Source organism: Pygoscelis adeliae, unplaced genomic scaffold, assembly GCF_000699105.1.
Source record: "Pygoscelis adeliae isolate BGI_AS28 unplaced genomic scaffold, ASM69910v1 Scaffold303, whole genome shotgun sequence".
NCBI classification, from domain to species: Eukaryota; Metazoa; Chordata; class Aves; order Sphenisciformes; family Spheniscidae; genus Pygoscelis; species Pygoscelis adeliae.
In genome coordinates, this window is record NW_008824367.1 from 1025552 (window position 1) to 1046254 (window position 20703).

The 20703-nt window shown below is 46.3% G+C and overlaps 1 protein-coding gene across 1 annotated transcript in view; it reads left to right on the forward strand.

Moving 5' to 3' along the window:
• Positions 1-20703, forward strand: part of MYO9A (myosin IXA) — a 153116-nt gene that overhangs the window by 113207 nt on the left and 19206 nt on the right. Inside the window, exons 16-27 of the mRNA XM_009319912.1 lie at positions 5-66; positions 4837-4980; positions 5681-5720; positions 6609-6731; positions 10071-10151; positions 11075-11185; positions 12209-12331; positions 12844-12993; positions 13227-13537; positions 14484-16136; positions 17686-17767; positions 18290-18502. Of these exons, the coding sequence (XP_009318187.1) occupies positions 5-66; positions 4837-4980; positions 5681-5720; positions 6609-6731; positions 10071-10151; positions 11075-11185; positions 12209-12331; positions 12844-12993; positions 13227-13537; positions 14484-16136; positions 17686-17767; positions 18290-18502 (3093 nt within the window). The remainder of the gene's footprint in view (positions 1-4; positions 67-4836; positions 4981-5680; positions 5721-6608; positions 6732-10070; positions 10152-11074; positions 11186-12208; positions 12332-12843; positions 12994-13226; positions 13538-14483; positions 16137-17685; positions 17768-18289; positions 18503-20703) is intronic.

A 20703-nucleotide genomic window follows, 5' to 3' on the forward strand; every position in this document is an offset into this window, starting at 1 on the left:
GAAGAGCCCACGGACGCCGCTCTCAGATCTCCAGGGAGTCAATACCATCAATGAGAGGACCCAGCGGTAAGTTTCTTGCTTTTACATTGGCATGACAAGGAAATCTGGGATGGGAGAGCACTGTCTGTGGTTATAAATTACTGTATTAATGTTTCTCCCAGCTTGCTTATTAATTTTGTCTTCTCTTTGTTCTCTCTCTGCTATGTGATCATATCTAAATATCTTTACCTGACTAAACGGCAGGCAGGGAAAGCAACTTTCCTGCATCAAAAGGCAGCAATTGTAGGTGGTGTGGCGTACGAGGTGGTAAGAGGTTTGCAAAAAAAATTAATGAATGTGCCGATATCAAGGAAATAAAAATTTACCGAGGATTTTTCTGGCGCGAAAAAACCCAATGATGTGTTTGGCTGCAGAACTGCACGCAAGCAATGTGATGGTGGCTCTAGGCACCACTGAGCGTGGAGCACCTGGGGCTTGAGATGGTTCCTTGTCAAATGTTTGCTTGTTTTTAAGGGAAAGAAGCATGTTAACTTCAAAAAGGTTCGATTTTTATAGTTTTTATGTACAGTTTTGTTTTTTAATCCTTCCTTGAAGGTTCTGGCCATTCAAGCAACTGCTTAATGAGACCTTTTTGCTTGAGAGTCAGGTCTACACTTTGAGATGCAGATCTGTACCTCTTCTGCAAGAGGACTTCCAAATCCATTTCAGAATTAGGTTGCTTGTGAAGCAAAATGTCTTAATTTCAGAGGGATATCTGGGCGCTGATCCTCCTCCTCCTTTTCTCCAGCTACTCTTGTGCTATCCCTCTGCAGACGCTAGAAAGTCTGATTATCCAAATACCACCTCAAAAGGGGTACCGTGCCTCTCTGCCTCCCTCTGAGCAGATGTGTGTGTGTGCTGGGGAAAGATATGATCAGAGCATCCTCAGCTCCTAAAATGATTTCTTGGAGCTGCAGACATCCAGGTGTAACTTCATGGCTGCTCTGAGTTTCACGAGAAGTCCAGAACAAGTCTGAGAGTCTGAGACTGTCTCCTGAAACGTGTCCATCAAATCCCCTGTAATGGTCCTTGCATCTCAGTGGGCTTCCCTTCCACGCAAAATAAAATATCCTCCAGATATATTATTAAACCTCATGTTTACTGGCTTTAATGCCAAATGGCCAAGACAGAAATTAGATACACATTGTTCCTTTTCTTCTAGGGGAACAAAAGTGGCTTTTATTGTCTGGCTTTGTTCACCACGTGCCCTCTGAGTGCCATCAAGACTAGAATATCCCTCTTGCCCTGAATTTCTTCCCTTTGAGAGTGGTGGTGGCACCCTGCTGAAGGAGAACTGAATATTCTCATATCATTACAAGTTGGCTTATTTTCAGTGGTCAGAGACGATGTGATTTCCATAAAATTGTTGGAATGAATTCATAAATTTGTGCCACTTCTCGAGTTTAAGTAGAAATCCAGCTTGTGCAAGCTATCACCCTATCGTGGGAAGGTGATGCAACCCTGGTTGTCCTCACATGAGTCTTTCCCACCCCTTCTTTTCTTTCTCCTAATGCTATAGCTGCTACGGCTCTAATCTGTTTGGTTATGATGATAGTAGGTACATGGTAACGTTTGAGGCCAAGAAGGTTGGTGTCTCCAGAGGTGACGTTCACTGTTTCTAGCATCTCTGGTCACGCAGGTTTCCCTAAATGTGATGTAACGTGAAACTTTGTCCCTGTGGAGATCTTCACATGTAGATAAGAGAAGTTCTGCAGTTTCTCTGGCAAGCCTTCAAGTCTGATGTTGGTGCATGAAGAACATCTGTGAAGTGGGATGGGACTTTTCTTGACTGTCCAGCTCCAGCTTTGGAGGCATGTTAGTGTGGCGGCTTGGGCTGCCAGCATTTTCATAGCCCAAAACGCTTCAATTATCTCAGTGAGGGGCCATTGCAAAGGCAGGGAAAATCCTCCTGTCCCAGGCAACGAGGAGGATGTATTTATTTACTGTGGAGTTCAGTCTGTGGTCAGCTCTATTTATTTGGTTTAACCCAAGCCAGCATAGCAGACAAGTTGCCTTAAACAGCCAGGATCAAGGGCAGCAACTACTGTGTCTTCCTTTCATCATCCTCAGCAGTTGTATCCTAACAACAGGGTCAGGACAGACAATTTATTCCCTTTACTGATATATTTGCAGAAAATGTACTTTTGAAGCTGTCCTAACTCCTGTGTTCCTCCTGGTGTGGTGCCTCAGTAGCACGGTCCATGATCTTTGCCTCTCTTGGGCATCATCAGTGATGGGTCCCCAAATGTTGTCTGTGCCCCTTCCTTCTGAAAGCACAAACTGGATCTCTCATAAGATCTCTAAAATCCAGCCTGCGCTTTCGGAGTAGGCAGGTGATTTTCATACCTTTCATTGCGGATGATGTCGATCTGAAGAGTCATGATTTTGATTTGAAGATTCATATCACACTTGATAAATCTTGGTATTTCAGTTAAATTGTGTTTGTTGAGCAAGAAGGGGTAAATACAGGGGTGAAGGTAACATGTACAGAAGAGAGATTTACTCTAACAGCTTTCCAGCAGATAAACCGGCAAGTGATTTACAGAGCTAAATTAAACAGGAATTTGCTTTCAAAGCCATCTCATGATCATGCGGTTGCTGATAAGTCTGCGTTGTACATCCAACCCACAGGATAGCCCGGGGCTTGCTTCTAAAAGCAAATTTGAGGCATGACATCACGCAGGAAGTCATTGCGGAGGGTTTAGCGAGCCAAGCGCTCTCCTCTGATCTCAGAAGAAAGCGGACGGGTGGTTTGCACATGCTGGGGGGGGGAACCAGGCTTCAGCAGAGCGTCGGGAAGCCGGCGTGCCTTGGAAGTGCCTTCACCGGCCGTCGAGTAATGAAAGCCATGCCATCCCTAACCAAAACCGCTCGGGCTGTCTGTTTTCCTGCTGGTTTATGTTCATTGATGAAACTGTTTTATGTGCAGTGAAGTCTAAGCGGCGTGCAGGAAAGCAGGTGTTGATCAGTCTGTCTTGAAACAGTTGGTTGGGCTTGGTGAGATGACTGACCTCCCAAGTACCAAAAAGGCTGCGTCAGTCACTATATGCATTTATCCATCCTAAAGAGTCCATAATAAACAGAGCTGTCATTTTCTTTCTTTCTTTCTTTTTTTTTCCCCAAAACCACATGGGAATTTCTAGGGTTTTCTATTCTCTAGTCTTGTTCAGAGTCCATATATCCACAGCCAGTCTCAAGCCTGAGTGTGCATTGAGGTCAGCCAGGATTAATGATGGGTTGTAGATCCCAAAAGTGGCCATTGAGGTTTAGTGGTACCCGTCAACCGGTGATTTTTTTTTTTCCTCCTGCAAATAGGAGGTTTTTGATGGATGGGACCTTAGCTGTAAAGAGAAAGAAGGCGGACAGAAGAGATCACCTGGATATTAAAGCTTCTCGCTGGCCTTCCTTGAATTGAACAGGCTGCTTAAAAAAAGCAGGTCATGGAGCGCTCAGCCAGGGGTTTACATTGCTGTGATTCATCTTTTCTTTTAATAGTAGTACATGTCAAAATGCTGATTTAATGGGGCTAGGAAGGAATTTGGAAAGCACTGTGGTGAGGCAGCAAGGCGACTTGCACTGCAGTGTCACGTTGCTCCAAGGATCTGGCTCCAGGCTTTGAGCTGGCTGAATGAACAACTTTACACGCTTTATTTTTTAATTTCCATGCGGCATTTGGTATTTGCCCTTCCTCCAAATCAAGACTTTAAGGCAAAGGGCTGCCTTGTTGCTAGACCTCAGAAGTGACCGGTGCTGAAGGCCCTGTTTAAACCACCGTGTCCTTCAGCATCCTCATGACCAGAAGACTGGTGTTGCATTGAGTCTCCTCCTATTCCTTTTCCTCCTGTCTGAGATAGCTCGGGGGGGTGGGTTGCAGACCCCACATCCTTTCTTAGGTCACCTTTATTTCATATGATGGTTTCTGCAAGGCTGATAGAGAATTTAAAATTAAAAAAAAAAAAACCAAACCAACAACAAAACCCCCAAAAAACAAAGCACCAAAACCCCACCACCAAATCAAAAGTATTGCGGTTGGGTGCAGCCCAGGAGAGGCTTTTCGTAACCCCAGACACCATAGGATGGCTCCTCAACTCTAAAAACTATTTGCCCTGATGTGAAGTCTCGGCGAGTACCCGTTTCCCTTCCTCCAAGGGAGGATTTTGGCTCCTCTTGCCATTCCCTTCAGTCCTTCTGCAGCCAGGTTAGCATTTCTGAAGACCAAAGCCGCTCTGCTCCGTGGCAGAGAGGACCAAATCAGGCAAGTGATTTGTGATCAGGTCCCAGTGAGTGATTCTGGGCCAACCCATCAGTCCTGCTGGGGCCGGCATCCTTTGTTTGTGGCAAACAATTAGTTTATTGCAAATGATATTTGCTTTTTCTTTTCCTAATGAAATGATTGCATGAATTAGAAAAGACAGGGTCAGCACCAGCATCATCTAAAGTTGTGACTGTTAATGCAAGGCTGATGGCAGAGGTCATAGTCTCATATCCTTCGGACCACCGGGGTATCTGCAGACCCAAGGCTTGCGATTGGGAGAACTGGGAGCTGTTATTCTCCTGCTGATAGTTTTGATCCTTTTATGAATATTTGATTTTTCAAAAGGTGCTTAATTAGCCGATCACTTCACGTGGTGTCTGGCATCATGAACTCATCCCATGGGAGCGGATTTGCGGTTAAAAGAATAAAGTGGCGACTCATTTTCTACTGAGGGATTATTTTATGATCTTATTTTTTTATTTTGTCATAGAACCAGATTTTTTTATGTCTTCCTAACACTGTGCGGTGTTTGGGTGTTGCAGCGATGCCTACGCGGTTGGCTGGAACGGCCGGATGGGGATGCGGCACAGCAGGCTCGCCAGCCCTGGCGCCTTCCTAGACAAAGATGGGATATTTGTCAACGCGACCAACAGCAAGCTGCTGGAGAGGGCCCACGGCATCCTTATGTCAGTGCAAAAGGAGGGGATTTTGGCTTTATTCCTGGAGTGTAATGAGCAGCATGGGTGGTTAGAGGAATGTAAATAGCCAGAATATAAAAATATCAGGGTTTCAAGTAGACTTGGAAACGTTTCACAGTTGGGTCAAAGCGACCCCAGTATGTTTTACGCGTCTGATTTATTTAACTCTTATCATTCATTTGTAATGACAGATGCGGGAAAGAAAAAGAGCAAATGAATCTGCCAGTCAAACCAGTCTCAAGATATGACAGCGGTGTAATGCAGTCACATTTTTTAACATGATATCAAAGTTTCCATTACAAATTAGGTGGAGAAATGATGTCGATGATTCACGCTGCAGCCTCAACAGAAGGTTCAGAGAACATCGCTGGGGTGGCCGGAGTTAACACGGGGTATGAGAAAGCAGGAGGGGTGGTCAGTCGTTTCGCGACGCCGCTCCCTCGCTCTACCCTAATTACCGGCATCCACATTATTTCCAATGTAACGATTCCCTTTAATTGGAAACCTCCCTCTCAAACCTGTGCCACTAAATTTGTAAAACTAGTTTGCAGTATGCAGAAGCAGCCCAATTTCAGTGCAGGTTATAGGAAGCAGCTGCTAAAGGGGATTTGGAAGGGCTTGTTTCATAAACTCCTCCATTCTGCAATTGCACGTGTGGATTAACCTGAGCTGTTTATTATCTCCGCAGGCGAAATAAGAACTTCAAAGCCAAACCCAATCTCCCAAAGGTGAGCGAGAAGCAGCATTTTTACCTTGCTGGTCCGTGGGTTAAGACTGTAGGTACAGTGATGAGATGCTGATGGGTGTGAGGAAGACCACTTGGGTCTACATCAAGACCTTGGTCAACTCAGCTCTGTTCAGGGCTCTTTAATTTATATAAAAACAAAGGATTTCAGCCCTGATTTGTGCTGGGAGAGTACTGTATGAGCGCTTGCATCCTCCTTTCTTGGACCTGCTCTGACTCCTTTTTTCCTCCTCCTGGGAAGGAGTACACATGTGCTGGTGAAATTTGATAATTAAATCTCTAAACTAAAATGAGCAGGTAGGTTATGCAAGAGGGCTGGTACCTGATAGACAACAGGCTTGTCTAATATTCAGTTTCCCTCCATCTTGGCTGCATTTACTATATTTTAAGAAATCCCAAGAGATCTGTTGTATCTAGAAGAATAATGTTTGTTGTGGTCCTTGCTGATGCTGTGTCGGTGGTCGGAAACGGAGGACCGGGAAGAGCAAACTTTGGGTTTACTCCTCTCTGTGTGCACGTTGCACCTGGAGAGGCACAGATACAGTTAATCGATGAACTGCTCATTAATAGTGAATAGTTTGTCTGCAGCTCTCAGTGGGTAGGAGAGCCAAATTTCCCATCGTCAAAGATGCCCTTGGCAAGTCCTCAGAGGAGCTCGGAGGAACGTGATCTGGGGGATCTGGCTCCGGCCAAATAGAGCAGAGCTATATTTCAAGCCATCCCTCAGTGTTTCCCATTGAGATTAAGTAGGGTGGTCACCTAAGGAAGCCCTGCAGAGGGTATCAAGAGGGATGTAGCAGATAGCATGACGATAAGGTGATCGTTATTCTTGCATTTATCAAGAACAAATGGAGTCTCTCTTTTTCCACAGCACATGCTGGACGTGAAGTCCCTCAAGCACCTAACCAACCTGACGCTGCACGACCGCATTACCAAATCTCTCCTCCATCTCCATAAGAAGAAAAAACCACCCAGCATCAGCGCCCAGTTCCAGGTAATCCTTTGCCTCTGGTACAGAGAGGTGAATTAAAAGCAAATACCTGCTCCGGGTCCCCAGGGTGCCTAGGAGGACACTTGCAGGTGCAGCCCTGTCCTACCCTCACCACCGTTGAGGATGTGAATTCAGCTGAGGAGGTGACTTGGGTAAGCTGGGAGACACCTTGCAGGTATCTAAATGGTGTAAATGGAGAGAAACAAGAGCGGTGGAGCAAGATGGGACATGAGGATGAGCTGCAGAGCAGAGATGTTGGTGCATCCCTGTCCTCTGGTACCTCGCTTTCCAAGCCATCGCATCGTGGCGCTTTCTCCACCGAATCCAGAAACCGCAAAATCCCGAAACGACGTTTTTACAGTCTTTTTACTTGCATTCAGCATCTTAAATTCAATCTGTTTTCAAGCCAGCCAGAATGTGAATTTCAGGAGGAGCGGAAGGGTCAAAATATTGCTGCATTATCTCCAGGCAGGCAGAGGAATTCAGAGGAGGGATCGATACAACATTTGTGGTGTTGTCGGCGCTGTGCGCCAGCCAGCCGTCCCTAGGAATAGCTGCAGTGAAAACAATCCTCCAATATGCACATCAGGGCTTGGAAACTGCTACAAGACACATGCACAAGCAGGTGGTAATATTAGAAAGCAGCTTTTCAGTTAAAAATTGGTTTCTAAGCAAGTCTGGCTTGGTTTTGACTTGCAATTTTGGTGGGTTTTTTTGGAGATAGGGGTCATTTTTAGAAAGTGTCCATGTGTAGATCTGGCTAAGATTAAGTAAGTAAATACATACATGCACACACACACATATCTATAAATCCATGTATATATAATTTGCAGAATGCACATCTGTGTGTGTATATATATATTAAACTTAGTCTGGTCTAACGGTATGCTGGTTAAAATACACTTCTGAAGAGTTTAATTCATACAATACCATGGGGGGGTTGAAACAGGGACGTCTTGGAGTGAAATGCCTTCCCGAAACCTATTCATCCTTCAGATGAGATTCTGAAAAGCCTCAGGGTGTGTGATTGAGATTTTTATATATATTTTTACAGCACATACAAATAAAAGAGCACTAAACACCGTGAAGATTTCCCCCTATGCAGCAAAGCAGATCATTCAAATACCCTTTTCCTTACGCTTTATGACGTTCACCAGCGGTGATTTGACAACGTAGGAGCTGTGCCTACAAGACATCTTTTTTTTTTAATTAGGTGAATAAAAGCATATTTAAGTCAGAGGCAGGTCTGGTGTGACTGCCTGCTCCTGTTTTAGACAAACGCTGGGCACTCCAGCCCTAATTTAATTCCACACTCATAGGAGAGGAGCATTTTCTCGAGAGAGCAGCCTGGTGCAAGCTTGCGCGATCGCTTTTTTGTCAAGAGCAGGCTAATAAAATTGCGGCGCATGGAATTGGGTCACAGGCAGGAAACACAAATGTTTCCTATCACGGGGTTTTGGCGTTTTATTTTTTTCTGATAAATGCTGCCTTGTGGCTAATGCCTGAACACCAGGCTTGCAGCTGCTCCATCTCCTATTGATTTTAACCGTGCCTATACTTAACGGTAATCTATAGGCGAAACAGCTGTATTAGAGGACACTGTAAGAGCAGCCATGACTTTCACAGTTGAAAACTAGACCGCTGGTGCCTAAACTGCAGCACAGCAATTTATAGCCTCCCCTTTTATCCTGTGTGCAGGTGGTACCCTAGAGAAAAGGATGCTGCCCTGTCTAGCACGGGGTGACGCTGAAACGATTCATCGCACCCTGAAAGACCGAATACAGGTGGTGAAAGCGTGGGTGGCTGGAAAGTTTTGCAGGCAGAGGGACAAAGGAGCAGGGTACGGGGTTAATCCGGGGACCTCGTGTGTCCTTTACGGATTCCCGATGACCAGAGCTTGCACCAGATGGCAGAGGGTGCCTGAACCATCTGCCGTGCACGGGATGTCACTGGCTGCTGATGAAGTGGAAATACCCCCTCCTACAGGGCCGGCGGTCACAGTATGATCCAATTTCCACAATTTCCAGTGCCGGGAGCTCTTTGCTTTGCCGGGCTTTCGGCAGGGCTCTTTGGCAAAGGGGTTGCATCCCGTGTGTCCCCCGCTTCCCTCCCACCAGCCCGGTGTGGGGCACAGTGGGATGCTGCAGCATCATTGCTGATTGCTGTCTCCCAATAGGCTGCTTTCAGAGTGATTTCAGTCTACTTTTAAGAAAACCAGGAGCGTGCCAGCGGAGGTCTGCCGCGTCGTGGCGTTCCTGCTGCTCCCTGGAATGGGAACGACGAGGACATTTGCGTGCAGTTAATATATGCATAACCACAGCTGCATCGCACGTGCGTGGGATCCATCTCTTACTCTTCCCCAGATCCTGGATGTAGATAAATTTTTCTAAACATGAAAGGCTTCCCATAAAGATGTCTTTAAAATGATCAGAAGAAGAAAAGGCTTCCTGCAAGCAGATCTGTAGGCAAAATGCTTCTTTCTAATATCACACCGTTTTATTAACACATATATTCAAAATTTTATAACTCTGCTTATAATAATTATGCAACAGAATATCTTTTACACAACTGAGTTTTAAACGCTGTTAAAATCAGGAGTAATCAACTCTGGAGCATGTTACTAATACCATGTCAGTAATGTGCCTGGCAATTAGAGACATTCAAAATATTTATAGGGCACAAGCAAAAAACAAATGCAGTCGAGGAGCCCGGCCAGCCGCAGACTGACTCAGCATGCTCTGATTTTTCAGTATGGTTTTATTCAAAGAGCTTGCGCCTCGTCGCACAAGAGTCAAAGATTTGCGAGGTGGAGGCATAACTCGGCGTGACGTCCCGCTGGCGTGGTTGTGCGTAGCAATGATGCCAATATAAATTCATTTTATGGGCTAGACTTTTAATAATGGTGCAGAAATAAGGGGAAACATAAAATGGGAACCTGGAAAACTCTCGATTCTTAGTTATCTCAATTGTGCATTTCAGCAGAGGAATATGGCCAGGAATATGCCAGCATTGAAGCTATTCTCCTCTAAAACCAGCCTATGAAGTGTTTAGGGTTCGCAGGCTTTAGAAATCATCATAAATTAAGTTATTTGGCAGAATGGGAATTTGCTCATGAAGAAGGGGACAGGCAAACGACGGAAAGCAGTGATTAGAGAACGCTTCCAGATCTTCCCTTTGCAAAACTGTCATTAAGAAAATTCCTTTCTAGGCCAGAAATAAAGTTTTGACAATTAAAAATCAGGTATAAATGCTGCGTGGAGTCGCTTTGGACAGAGGAAAATTTTCATTATCTGTCGTGTTCTCTTCTCCATTTCCCAACTGAAGATGTCTTTTCTGTTGCAGGCATCGCTCAACAAGCTGATGGAGACCCTTGGCCAAGCAGAACCTTATTTTGTCAAGTGCATTCGATCCAATGCCGAAAAGGTAAATCCCATCCCGTGAAAGTGGCGCTGCTAAAAATCATCTTGGAAATATTTTGGAAATTTTTACAGGGGGTTTAAAAAGAAAAGAAAGCCCCAAATCGAGTTGGATTTAGAAGATATTTGTCTATGAGCAATGGGAAGCATGGATGTTATCACTTGGGTGTTGCTCTTGATAAACTGCACTGGCTTTTCTTGTAATTGCAGAAACATGTATATGAAAAATATATGGGTTTAATTTATATGAAAAATATATTGGTTTTAATAAATGAATTTGACTCCTTTGAAGCTCCTGCCACCCATAATAGAGATTTACAGAGCCATGAATTCACTTGTGCTGTTACTGAGCCCTAATGCTTCTTTAAAATAAAGTTTCTATAGGTAAAAGCAGATACTTTTAGAATAAGCCACATTATTCAAACTGACTCAGTGATGCATCATGTTTTTTGAGTTTGGCTTTAAGGATTGATTTGTCTCATGGGCTAAGGACTCTCAGTTTAAAAGGAAGGCTGCAGTAGTGATGCTTTCTTGTGGATTAATCCTTCGGAGTTTTACCCAGACATTTAAAGATGAAGCTTTATGGCTCGGAGATTATTTAGTTGCTCACAATCTTACCCATTAGCTGTGCCCTTGGGGGGGTCTTATTCAGTTCGGGGGCTCCAAAAAACCTTCTTTATAGCTTTATGTATCTAGTTAGCTGTTCGAAAGTCTCCATCTGACGGCTGCTTGGAAGCAAACAGGATTCAACCCTGGTGGGATTAGTACAGTTCCTGGGGACCCACGTTCCCTCCCTCCCCTAGCTTCGTTGCCAATGTGCGTGTCATGCAGATGTGCTACATCTGCTTAATCCGTTTACCCATCTGTGCGCTTAAAAGCTTCAGTTAAAGGAAATACTTGCTCATCGTTGGCCTGTTTTCGCCCTTCCAGCTGCCCCTGCGGTTCAACGACAGCCTGGTGCTCAGGCAGCTGCGGTACACGGGGATGCTGGAAACCGTTCGCATTCGCCAGTCGGGATACAGCTGCAAATACTCCTTCCAGGTTGGGGAACATGTTTTCGGTCTTTCCCCACGTTTAGCTTCGTTACCAGAGTTGTCTGAATGTTGCTAGCTCGTTTTTTTAACAAGGTAGTGAATTTATAGCTCACGCAAGGCAGTGGATGTAATGAGCCGGCATGGAGTGGTCCTCTGCTGCGCTGCTGATTCTAGCAAGCTGGTCTAGACCCTAGGTGAAGGCTATGAGCCCCTCTGCAGATAATGTCATGGTTTTTGAACAAAAGCAGTATTTTTTTGTAACGTGGACTTCCTTTTTGCAAAAAAAGGTATCCAATCTGCACGTGCTCTTCTGCATGTGTTTTGAAATCACCTGGGAATGGCGTTTGCCCTGTCGTGTCGGTGCTGGCTGCGTCTCATCGGGAGGGTGATTGGCATCCTCTAAACCGCTCAGGAGTTATACAGCTTTTTCTGTTTTCTTCTTTTCCATGTGTTTGCCAGGTTTTCCGCACATGTCAGTCCTTTCATGCTTTGCTGGTGCCGATTTGTTTCCTGCCGGCAGCTGCTTTGGGCCAGATGTCGTGTCCTGTGCAGCAGCTGTTTAGAAAAGGAAAAACTGCTCAATTCTTTTTTTGCCGAGAGCATGGATCCCAACCTTACTTGGGAGGATCTCTCCACTCGTACCTCCTCCGCCCTTTGAGTCCTCACAGCAGTAACCGATGGAGCATCTCAGAGATGCTTTGCAGATGCCTGTAACCCCCTTCCATAGCGGCCCTTGCTGAGGATTTGGAGCATTTTTTGCTCGAGATGACCCCGTGGGTTCTGCAGAACCTCTCCTCCCACGCTGAAAGACATTTGACTGTTGCTGTGCTGCTTTGATGTGTTTCCCGTCAAACCACAAATGGTGGATGAAACTTGGTGTTCCCCAGTCCGTAATATGCTCTCTGTCCTTCTGCTCACTCAATAGATCCCATTTCATGTGGCCAGTGGAGCAAATCCATTATTTATGGAAGAAAGGGACACAGCAGGACCCATCTAACCAAATCTTGGTGTTTCTTTTTTTCCTTCTCAGGATTTTGTGAACCATTTCCATGTCCTTCTGCCGCAAGGAATCAGCCCGTCTAAGCACAATATCCATGATTTCTTCCGGAAAATAAAACTCGACCCAGACAATTACCAAGTTGGAAGATCAATGGTAAATGTTTATCCTCAGCTCAGACTTACGTTTAAGTTACAGATATAACATTTGCCTGCATTTCTGTAATGATAAATTAACATCTTTATATATGTTTTTAATTAATGAAGCTACTTTTCTTCTGTTTGCCAGAAGCTAATGGCTTAATTGAAGCTTTGAATATTGTTAACACAAAATAGTAAGGAACGTCGCTGGTTTGTGTTAACCAAGTCACAGGTCTGGTTTTAACGAGGCAGCCTTCAGAAAACTATGTCTGTGTGTAGACACAGCTTGATACGATAGCTATCATTTTTCCTCCCCTGAAGGGAAAGCAGAGGCTCTGTAATTCAGAGCTCGGACCAGTCGCAGGCTGTAGATGAAACTGCAGAAACGTATTAGAGGTGGCTTAACTAAAATCAGCTGCTGAACTTTCTTCTGGGCATCCAGGACACAGAAACCAGGAGGATTAAATCATTTGTCCTTTGGTGGCGGGAGCTTTCCATGCTAGTGTTTTGGGGGTTTTTTTCGGCCAGGTTTTCGTGAAGGAGCGGGAGCGGCAGCTTCTGCAGGACCTGCTCCATCAGGAGGTGCTGCGCCGGATCACGCTGCTGCAGCGCTGGTTTCGCAGCATACTCTGCAGGAGGCAGTTCCTGAGCTTAAGGCAAGCTGCAGTGATCATACAGGTAGGTGATGGAGCCTGATTTTGTTGCAAATTACAATTCATGAAACCTACAGATACAGCTGATGGGTAAAATCAGGCCCCCTCTCTGAGGAAGGAGCTTACAATCAGGATTTGACTCCTAGTGCCATAATAAGTTGGGAATGGGGGAGACAGAGCTGGAAAGGTTGCATGAAGGAGGTGCTCTCCCATCCTCATGCAACACCCGTTACAAGGAACTGCCTGCTGTGTTTGCAGAGATTTTGGCGTAGTTACCAGAGCCGAAAGCAAGGTGAACCAGCCCCGGACCCTCTTGTCCTCGGCAAAGCCGCCATTGTTCTCCAGACCCACTGGCGTGGCTTTGTGGAGAGGAGGAGGTTCCTGCAGATGCAGTTTGCAGCCCACCTCATCCAGAGCTGCTGGCGGGAGTATGCCAAGCGGCGGCACGACGCGGCCACCAGCATCCAGGCAGCCTGGCGAGGACACCGCGCAAAGCAGTCCTACACAGCCAGCAGAAGCAAAATCGTCTGCTTGCAAGCGATGTGCAGAGGATATTTAGCACGACAAAGGTAATCCCGTTGGCCTTGGTTAAAAAAGAAAAGTGTTAAGGGATGTGGTTGATGTGAATTCTGGCACTGCTCAGACTACGTTGACTTACAGCAGATGGTGTCCCTTCATAGGATCCCTGACCCTGTCCCAACCTGCCCTGATCCTTCGCTTGTCCATGCTTTCTAACAAAGGAGTTTCTTTAGCTGCAGGTCCTACTCTTAAAATAAGCAGAGTCTATTTCAGGTTGGAGCACGTAGGCAGTGGAAAGCTGAGGCCATAAATACTCATGAGTTGGTTGTTGGTTTTTTTTTTCCCCCTTGGCAGCAGCACCAGTTTAAGTAGCCTATTTTTAACTCAGATTGCCTAGCCGATGTGGTTGCTGCGCTGTCTCACAGGGACAGGAGATACTGGAGCCAGCCACTGCGAAGGGGAGAGGGTTTCCAGCTATGCCTTGGCTTGCTGGGTGCAGGGCAGGTCTTGGTTCGTTCTCCGGAGGTGCTGCCTGCAAGGTGTGGAGCACCTTGACATAGGGTGGAAGATTTGGGAGATGCAAAGAGCTGTTGGCGTGGGGCGTGAGTCCCTGCTAGCTGTACCAGAGGCAGCCCAGGCTCTGGTGAAGATGGAGAAGCTAAGGGGGTGCGATGGGTTAAGCTTTTCTGGCTCCATCAGCTTGCAAACGAGCTAGGCCAGGGACGGAGGCTGGAGCTGCTGCCATCAGCACGAGAGGAGCTTTCAGGCGCATTGGGACGATCCTTGAGTAAGAGAGATGGCATAAGAGGAGATGATTGAAAACTGAACGTGTGCTCGCATCGTCTTGCACCGGACATGCAAGGAGAGTTGCTTGAGATGGTGGTGGTGGTGGTGAGGTGATGATGATGGTGGTGATGAGATGCCACCAGTGCAGTGCCTTGAAGGGACATGAGTGAGCATGGGGGTATGATGTACTCTTTTTCTGCTTTCTTGCAGGTTTAGAGCTTTGAAAGAGCAGCGATTAAAAGAGATGCAGCTGGAGAATGGCCTGTCAGTTAGAGAAGAAGATGGACTGGAGGCAGGTGATGCTTTGGAAATTACGGGCTCCGACCCATCTAAGTGGGAGGATGGCTCATTTGAAGAGCGAGTGAGAGCTATAGAGGAACATATATCACTGATGGAGAATAATCGGGTGAATCACGTGGACCCACTGGATACTTCTGCGAATTTATTGTACAAAAGGCACGAGAGAGCCAGTAGCCAGAGCGGGATGGACACTGAAGAGGAGGTCGTTGTTAGAGAGAGACCCAAGTCGCTGGAGGATCTCAATCAGAAAAAAGTGGTTCGTGCAAAAAGAGAAAGCCGGAGGATGCGTGAACTGGAACAGGCAAAATTTAGCTTGGAGCTGCTTAAAGTCCGGTCCACTGGCGGGCTGTCACCTTCAGAAGAGCGGCAGTGGTCCACCGAGCTTGTATCTGAGGCACTTCATTCCCCTCAGGGAACCCCGGAGAGCGAAAGCTCTCAAGGGAGCTTCGAGATGTTAAGCTGTGAAGATACCCCAAGTAATAAACGCGTTTCCTTAGTTTTAGACGAGCAAGATGTGCAGTTGTTTTCCACTGACTCTTTGCCTAGCAGCCCCCAGGCTCATCTGCAGGAGAGGTCTTTCTGTGCCGCAGATGTGAACAGCAACTTACCCAGTTGCAGAAGGATACCTTTAGACTCGGAGCTACCTGATAACCTCACTGCGAAGGAGCGCGTGGTCTGCGACCCCCAGAATGTTATATACAAGGCTCATCCGAGAGAAACCTTCCTTTCCAGCAACCTACCTACTTTCTACGTTCCACCACAAGAAAATGTGAAGGTGAAGCTGGTGGAGAATAACCTGAGGAACAAAGCAATGGAAAGAGAGGAGAGGACAGTTACGTTCTCTGAGGTCAGAAAGGACTCTGAGCCAGACCAGGGCAGAGCGTTGGGAGGGGAGGAAGAGGAGAAGTCCTCTACCAAGAGAGAGGAGCGTGGGACAGCGACTGCGACACAGGCCCATTCTCCAGACTCTGTCATCAAGAGACTTGAAAAGCTCAATGTGGAGAAGGAGGAACGGCAAAAGCAGCTTCAGTTGCAAAATGAGAGGGAGATGATGGAGCAGATCCGTGAGCAGAAGGAAATTCTGGAGAGACAACGCAAAGCGTTCGAGCAGCAAGGGAGGGTGGAGGCTTTGCAGAGGGCTGAGCAGAGCAGAATGAAAGACCCCTCCCTCAAACCAACCAAAAAACTAGACAGCCGGCCTCAGTCGGTCCTCATCCTGCACCCCCAGAGCAGAGGGGAGCACAGGCCCACCACAGGTGTGACTCCAACCTCATCGGTGGACATTAAAGGTCTCACTGTTGGGACCAGGGGAAGCTCTCCAGCCCACAGTGCCCCCAAAGACAGACCCGTCAGCATGTTCATGGAGCGAAGAGACGGTCAATCAGCATCGGCGCTGGAACCCCGGTGCCATTCCAGACCGGCTCTGGACCCCAGGGACCTCCCGGGCAGCCACTTCTCGAGGACGGAGCGCCTCCGGCAGCCCCGAATGCCCAACCAGGCCACTGAGGAGGCGAGGGCAAGCGCTATGTTCTTCACGCCAAAAGACAATCCCTTCGGCCTCCAGTGAGTAAAAAGACGATGTGCTTTCTCTGTTGACTTTCTCCATAGGCTTTTTGTTCTGCTAGAGACCATTTTATACAAACGGTCCAGAACGTTGTTTCTGGAGACTGTACAAAACACCTAGCAAAATGAAGATGGTTTTCTTGATCTTCTAGCAACGAGTGGGCAGAGATCAGAGGAAAAGGAAAAAAGAGCTAGAAATATGATTTCTCCGTCTCTTATGTGATGTGCATTATGTAAGCCAGGGGAGATAATCATAGGTATTAGCAGGTGAAGGGAATTAATAGAGCGTCAACACTGTTTTCATTTACCATAGATGAACAGTGATGGGAGTTTATTTCTCAAGGTAAAAGATGAAGAAAAAATTCTTAGGGTTTTCGGGTGCTCAGAGTAGAAATGAGCAAATAAGGCAGAAAATTTCAGGATTTTTCTTGCTCACTGTAGAATTAACACAGCCAGCAAAGCCATTCGGACAATCTTGCCATTGCAGGTTAGAACCCAGCAACTGTTCGGAGGGAGTTTGGGATACGAACGCACTTTTGACAGTGTATCGCTTACACGTGTAATGGGCTTAGCAGCCGTTCAGCTCCGTCGCATTGCTTAAATGATGGGCTGCTCCAGCACAGGGTCTAGAGACCACAGCAGGATTTGCTCCCACTCTATCATGTTGCTTAAGCTGCCTTGCCTAATTTTGGAGAGGTTTTGACCATTTAGCTCAAAAAGGACATAACTCCCCCCACCCCCAAATCTTGCTGCACCCTTTCCAAGGCAAAAGCTACCAGTGAGTGTTTGCTGTTGATAACTTAAGGTACCTCCAAGTGTAGTAGTCCTGTGGTTTATGTGCTGTTGCGATGGGAGGAGATTCCCGTTTGTGTCGTTTCTTTAACTAACTCCAGACACATGTGATGAGGAAAAGGAGCAGCCAATATAAAAATAGCCCTTTGCACCCCAGTAGAGCCAGCAGCATCCCACACGCATGGGCATGGTGAGGGTTTTATTCAGAAGTGATGGTAGAAAGAGTGAGCTGAGCAAAAAGCAACTTTAAATGGGCATATTTTTTAATGCTATGTTAGATGCAAAGCAAGGATGCTGTCCTTCCAAACCAGTTCTTATGAAAGTCTGCAGGAGGTCCTGGAGAATTGGTTTGGAAGTGGGTATTTGAGAATAGTCTTCCCCTAAAAGAAATTCTTTCCATTTCTTTTCCTGGTTCATGCACAGAACAAACAACGGAAAAAAAAAATATTAAAAATTCCTGTATTTTACTTTTTATTCTGCAACAGAACAATCACATTTGAGAATCCAGAAGTGAAAAGGTACCATCCGTAACCACCGTGATGGGTAGAGTTGGCAGGCAGAACTTGACATCTTCTTGTCCTTTGGTATTAACTCAAATCCTGAAGAATGCGAACAGATTCCAAAACCCCATAACCTCAAACTTGCAGTTTGGTCTTGATTGCTTGGGCTGCGCACTTGCATGCTCCTGCGAGCCGGGCTGGCGCAGTGGGAAGGCTTTTAGGAGAAGATGAAACATCTCTGTTCTGTTGTTTTTCAGCAGGGAAGCAAGTCATCAATGCCTTTCCAAGGGTGAACTAGCTAGGAAGCCATTTAAGATGCCGGGGTCTGGCAGAGGAGAGGTAAGTTGTGGCTTGCTTATTTTGTCTTTTAATTGAACGGGGCGGGGGGGAACCCTTATTCTGTCAGTTTTCCCTCAAAAGCGTCAAAGTAGTAAACTATAAAGCACAAGGGCTGCTAGACATAGGGAAGGGGGATATCACGGTACGGCGACCTTCACACCTTCTCTTAAAAATAAAAAGCCTCCATAACATTAATTCGTAGCAGCTCTGGATAAAAAGGATCTCGCGGTCCTGATGGCAAACACTGTCCAACGCAGTCTTGTCTTGGTTTGGTTTAATGTACGTTTGAGTAACATCCATGATTGTCCATTTTCACCGTGCAGTCTTGGTTTTTGGTTTTTCTGGTCCTTTGTTTTTTTACACTAGATATAATATTGTGTCTCCTCCGTGGGATGCAGTGTCACTCAGAGATGTCTTAAGGCCGTACTTGAGCTACGCTATGATGCCAAACATCAGTAGAATCTCCTTTTTATTTTAAAAACCTTTTTTTTGTTGTTGTTGTTTTATCATTTGGTCAAGCAGGTTCCCAGACCGACCCATAAAAAGAAAGCCCGCATGGCGCGGACGCGCTCCGATTTCTTGACTAGAGGTACTTTTGCTGATGGGGAGGGGGATACGGAGGAAGATGATTACGATGGCAATTTTGAGTTCCTTCTCTCCTCTGACCAACCTCCTCATCCCGAGGCGGTGCCTGCAGCCCGGCTGGGGCAGGCCTGTTACAGTGACTCCGAAATGGTAATTTTTTCCAACGTGGTGGGGAAAATGAAAAAAGGGAGCGAGTGGAGCTGCGGGAGCCTTTCTTTGCTAACCTTAGCTGCACTGATCCCTCCACCGCTTCTTCTCCCACTTCCAAGGGTGCTGTAGATGGGTAGACTCGGTGAACACAGCAGAAATGGGTGCAAAATGGGGAAATCATTTGTATTTCTTGGCCGTGGGGATGTTTTCTGGCTTGATTTGATATCAGCTACAGTTTCCATAGCTTTTCTGTAGCATTGCAACTTGTATTGCACTGCTACCTATATTTTTTGGTTTTTAACCTCAATAGCAAAGTCCCCCCTAGGATCCTTTTGCTCTAAAAATGATCTACACAAATCCATAGAAAAGATCAAAGCAAACATTGTCCAAAAAGCAACAGACAACAAAGAATATGATATAAATCTTGCACCTCCTATTACTTTTGATTTTTGTATCCTTAGCCACAGTATCCGATGATTATTCAGTCCTCAATTATCAGAGCAATGCTGGCAGACGGCGTCTTAGAGAAAGCAAAAACATGTACATTGGGCAATAAAAATATAGTGAGAGTGAAATAGTGGGTTTTAAAGAAAAAAAAACCCCAATGTTAGTGGCTTTTTCAAGCACAGTGACTGGTGTCCCTTGGCAGGTCCACAGGCTGCAGCTCCGTGCTACGTGAGCCTGAGCCACAGAGCACTTGCATCTCAGACTTAATCTCCCGCCTGGATAAGCTGCTTTCGGAAAATCACAAACTGAGAGGTTTTCAGAGTGGAAGAGGCCAACGGCTTCCAACCCACTCATATTTTTTTTTTTCCTGAGGTGGTGGAGATGTTCCCATAGAAGTGTGGATAAACACCAGGAATCGTCTCCTGCCGTAAGAGCTCAGGTGGAGCGTTGCATAGAGCTGCCTTGCTCCTCTGCTCCAGCTACGGTGCTGGATGTGGAGCTGAGTATAAAACCGAACAAAAGCATGAAAACCAAAGTCAGCGATTTATTTTGTGCTATGGCTTTGCCGTGGGTCCAGCAAACATCTCATGCAATCCTAAAATCTGCTTTTCCAAGAAAGGCAGATGGCCAAAGAGGGCTTTTCCTGACTTTTCTGTTAGCAGCTTTTATTACAAAGGATAAACTTTTCCCGGGATAATTTCCTCATGGGAAGGGGGCAGAGATTTACAAATTCCGTGAATTTTTAAGGTTGCTCTTGATAGATTTCCAGGGGTTTTGAGCCAGGAATACTCAAAACCTGATTGAAAGATGTGGCTCTATGAACTGAGCTCACTAGGCTGCGTCTTCGCGCATCTCCCTGCTAGTAGATCAGGAAAGGGAGAATTTTATGTAGTAAAATGTAGTACTTTCACCATAGCCTGGTGAAAGCCCTGGGCAAGGGGCTGTGCCATACCCAGAGTGCCGTGCTGTGTTCCTGGAGGCTACCCTCTTACAAAATGTTAGCCTTTTTTTAGCCGTAGAAATCTTTCCCGCTGGGATGCGAAAGGCGCTTGGCAAGCTCCATCCTTGGGAAGGGACCTAGCTCATCCCACTCTTTAGAAATGCTCCTTGGGACTCTGCTCACCTGGTTTAACAGCTCTCACTGCATGCGAGTAGTAGTAGGTGCCAACTGTCTCTCATCTGTCCTGTATCCCTCTTCTCCTCTGCTCTCCATCACTAGCTCTGACTGGTGGTCAGCACTTTCACCCCTTGTGCGGTTGAGTTCTGCTTTCTAGCAAACGCTACCCATGAAGCTGTGTGCTCAGCGATACCCTACATCTGTGTGTCCTGACAATGTGTACCCTGTTTCCATCTGTATTCTGTATTGCAGGTTTGGGACTAGCCCTTCGGCTTGTGGCTTCTCTGGGTCGGGACTGCCACAAGTAGCCAAATTTAAGGACTGCTTATTCATATTTATTAGCTGAGCCCAGTTGGGTGTTGCAAATGAAGCAGCCTATGATAGGGCAATACCAGTGCATGTTGGTTTGGGTAGAAGCTCAAGTAGGTGGATGCCTATGTAGGCATATTCATTGTGTCTTGTGATGTTCACATGAACACGAGTCAGGCAGCCGCCCTGTGCGGGCTGGTTTCCATGCTAGTGAATAGCTTATTCATACAGCTCCAGCCCCCGGCTACGACTCTCCAAAAAAGCTTCTTTTAATGAGCTGCCCAGCGGCCACGGGCTGCTGGGTAGATGAAAGAAAGATCACGTGCAA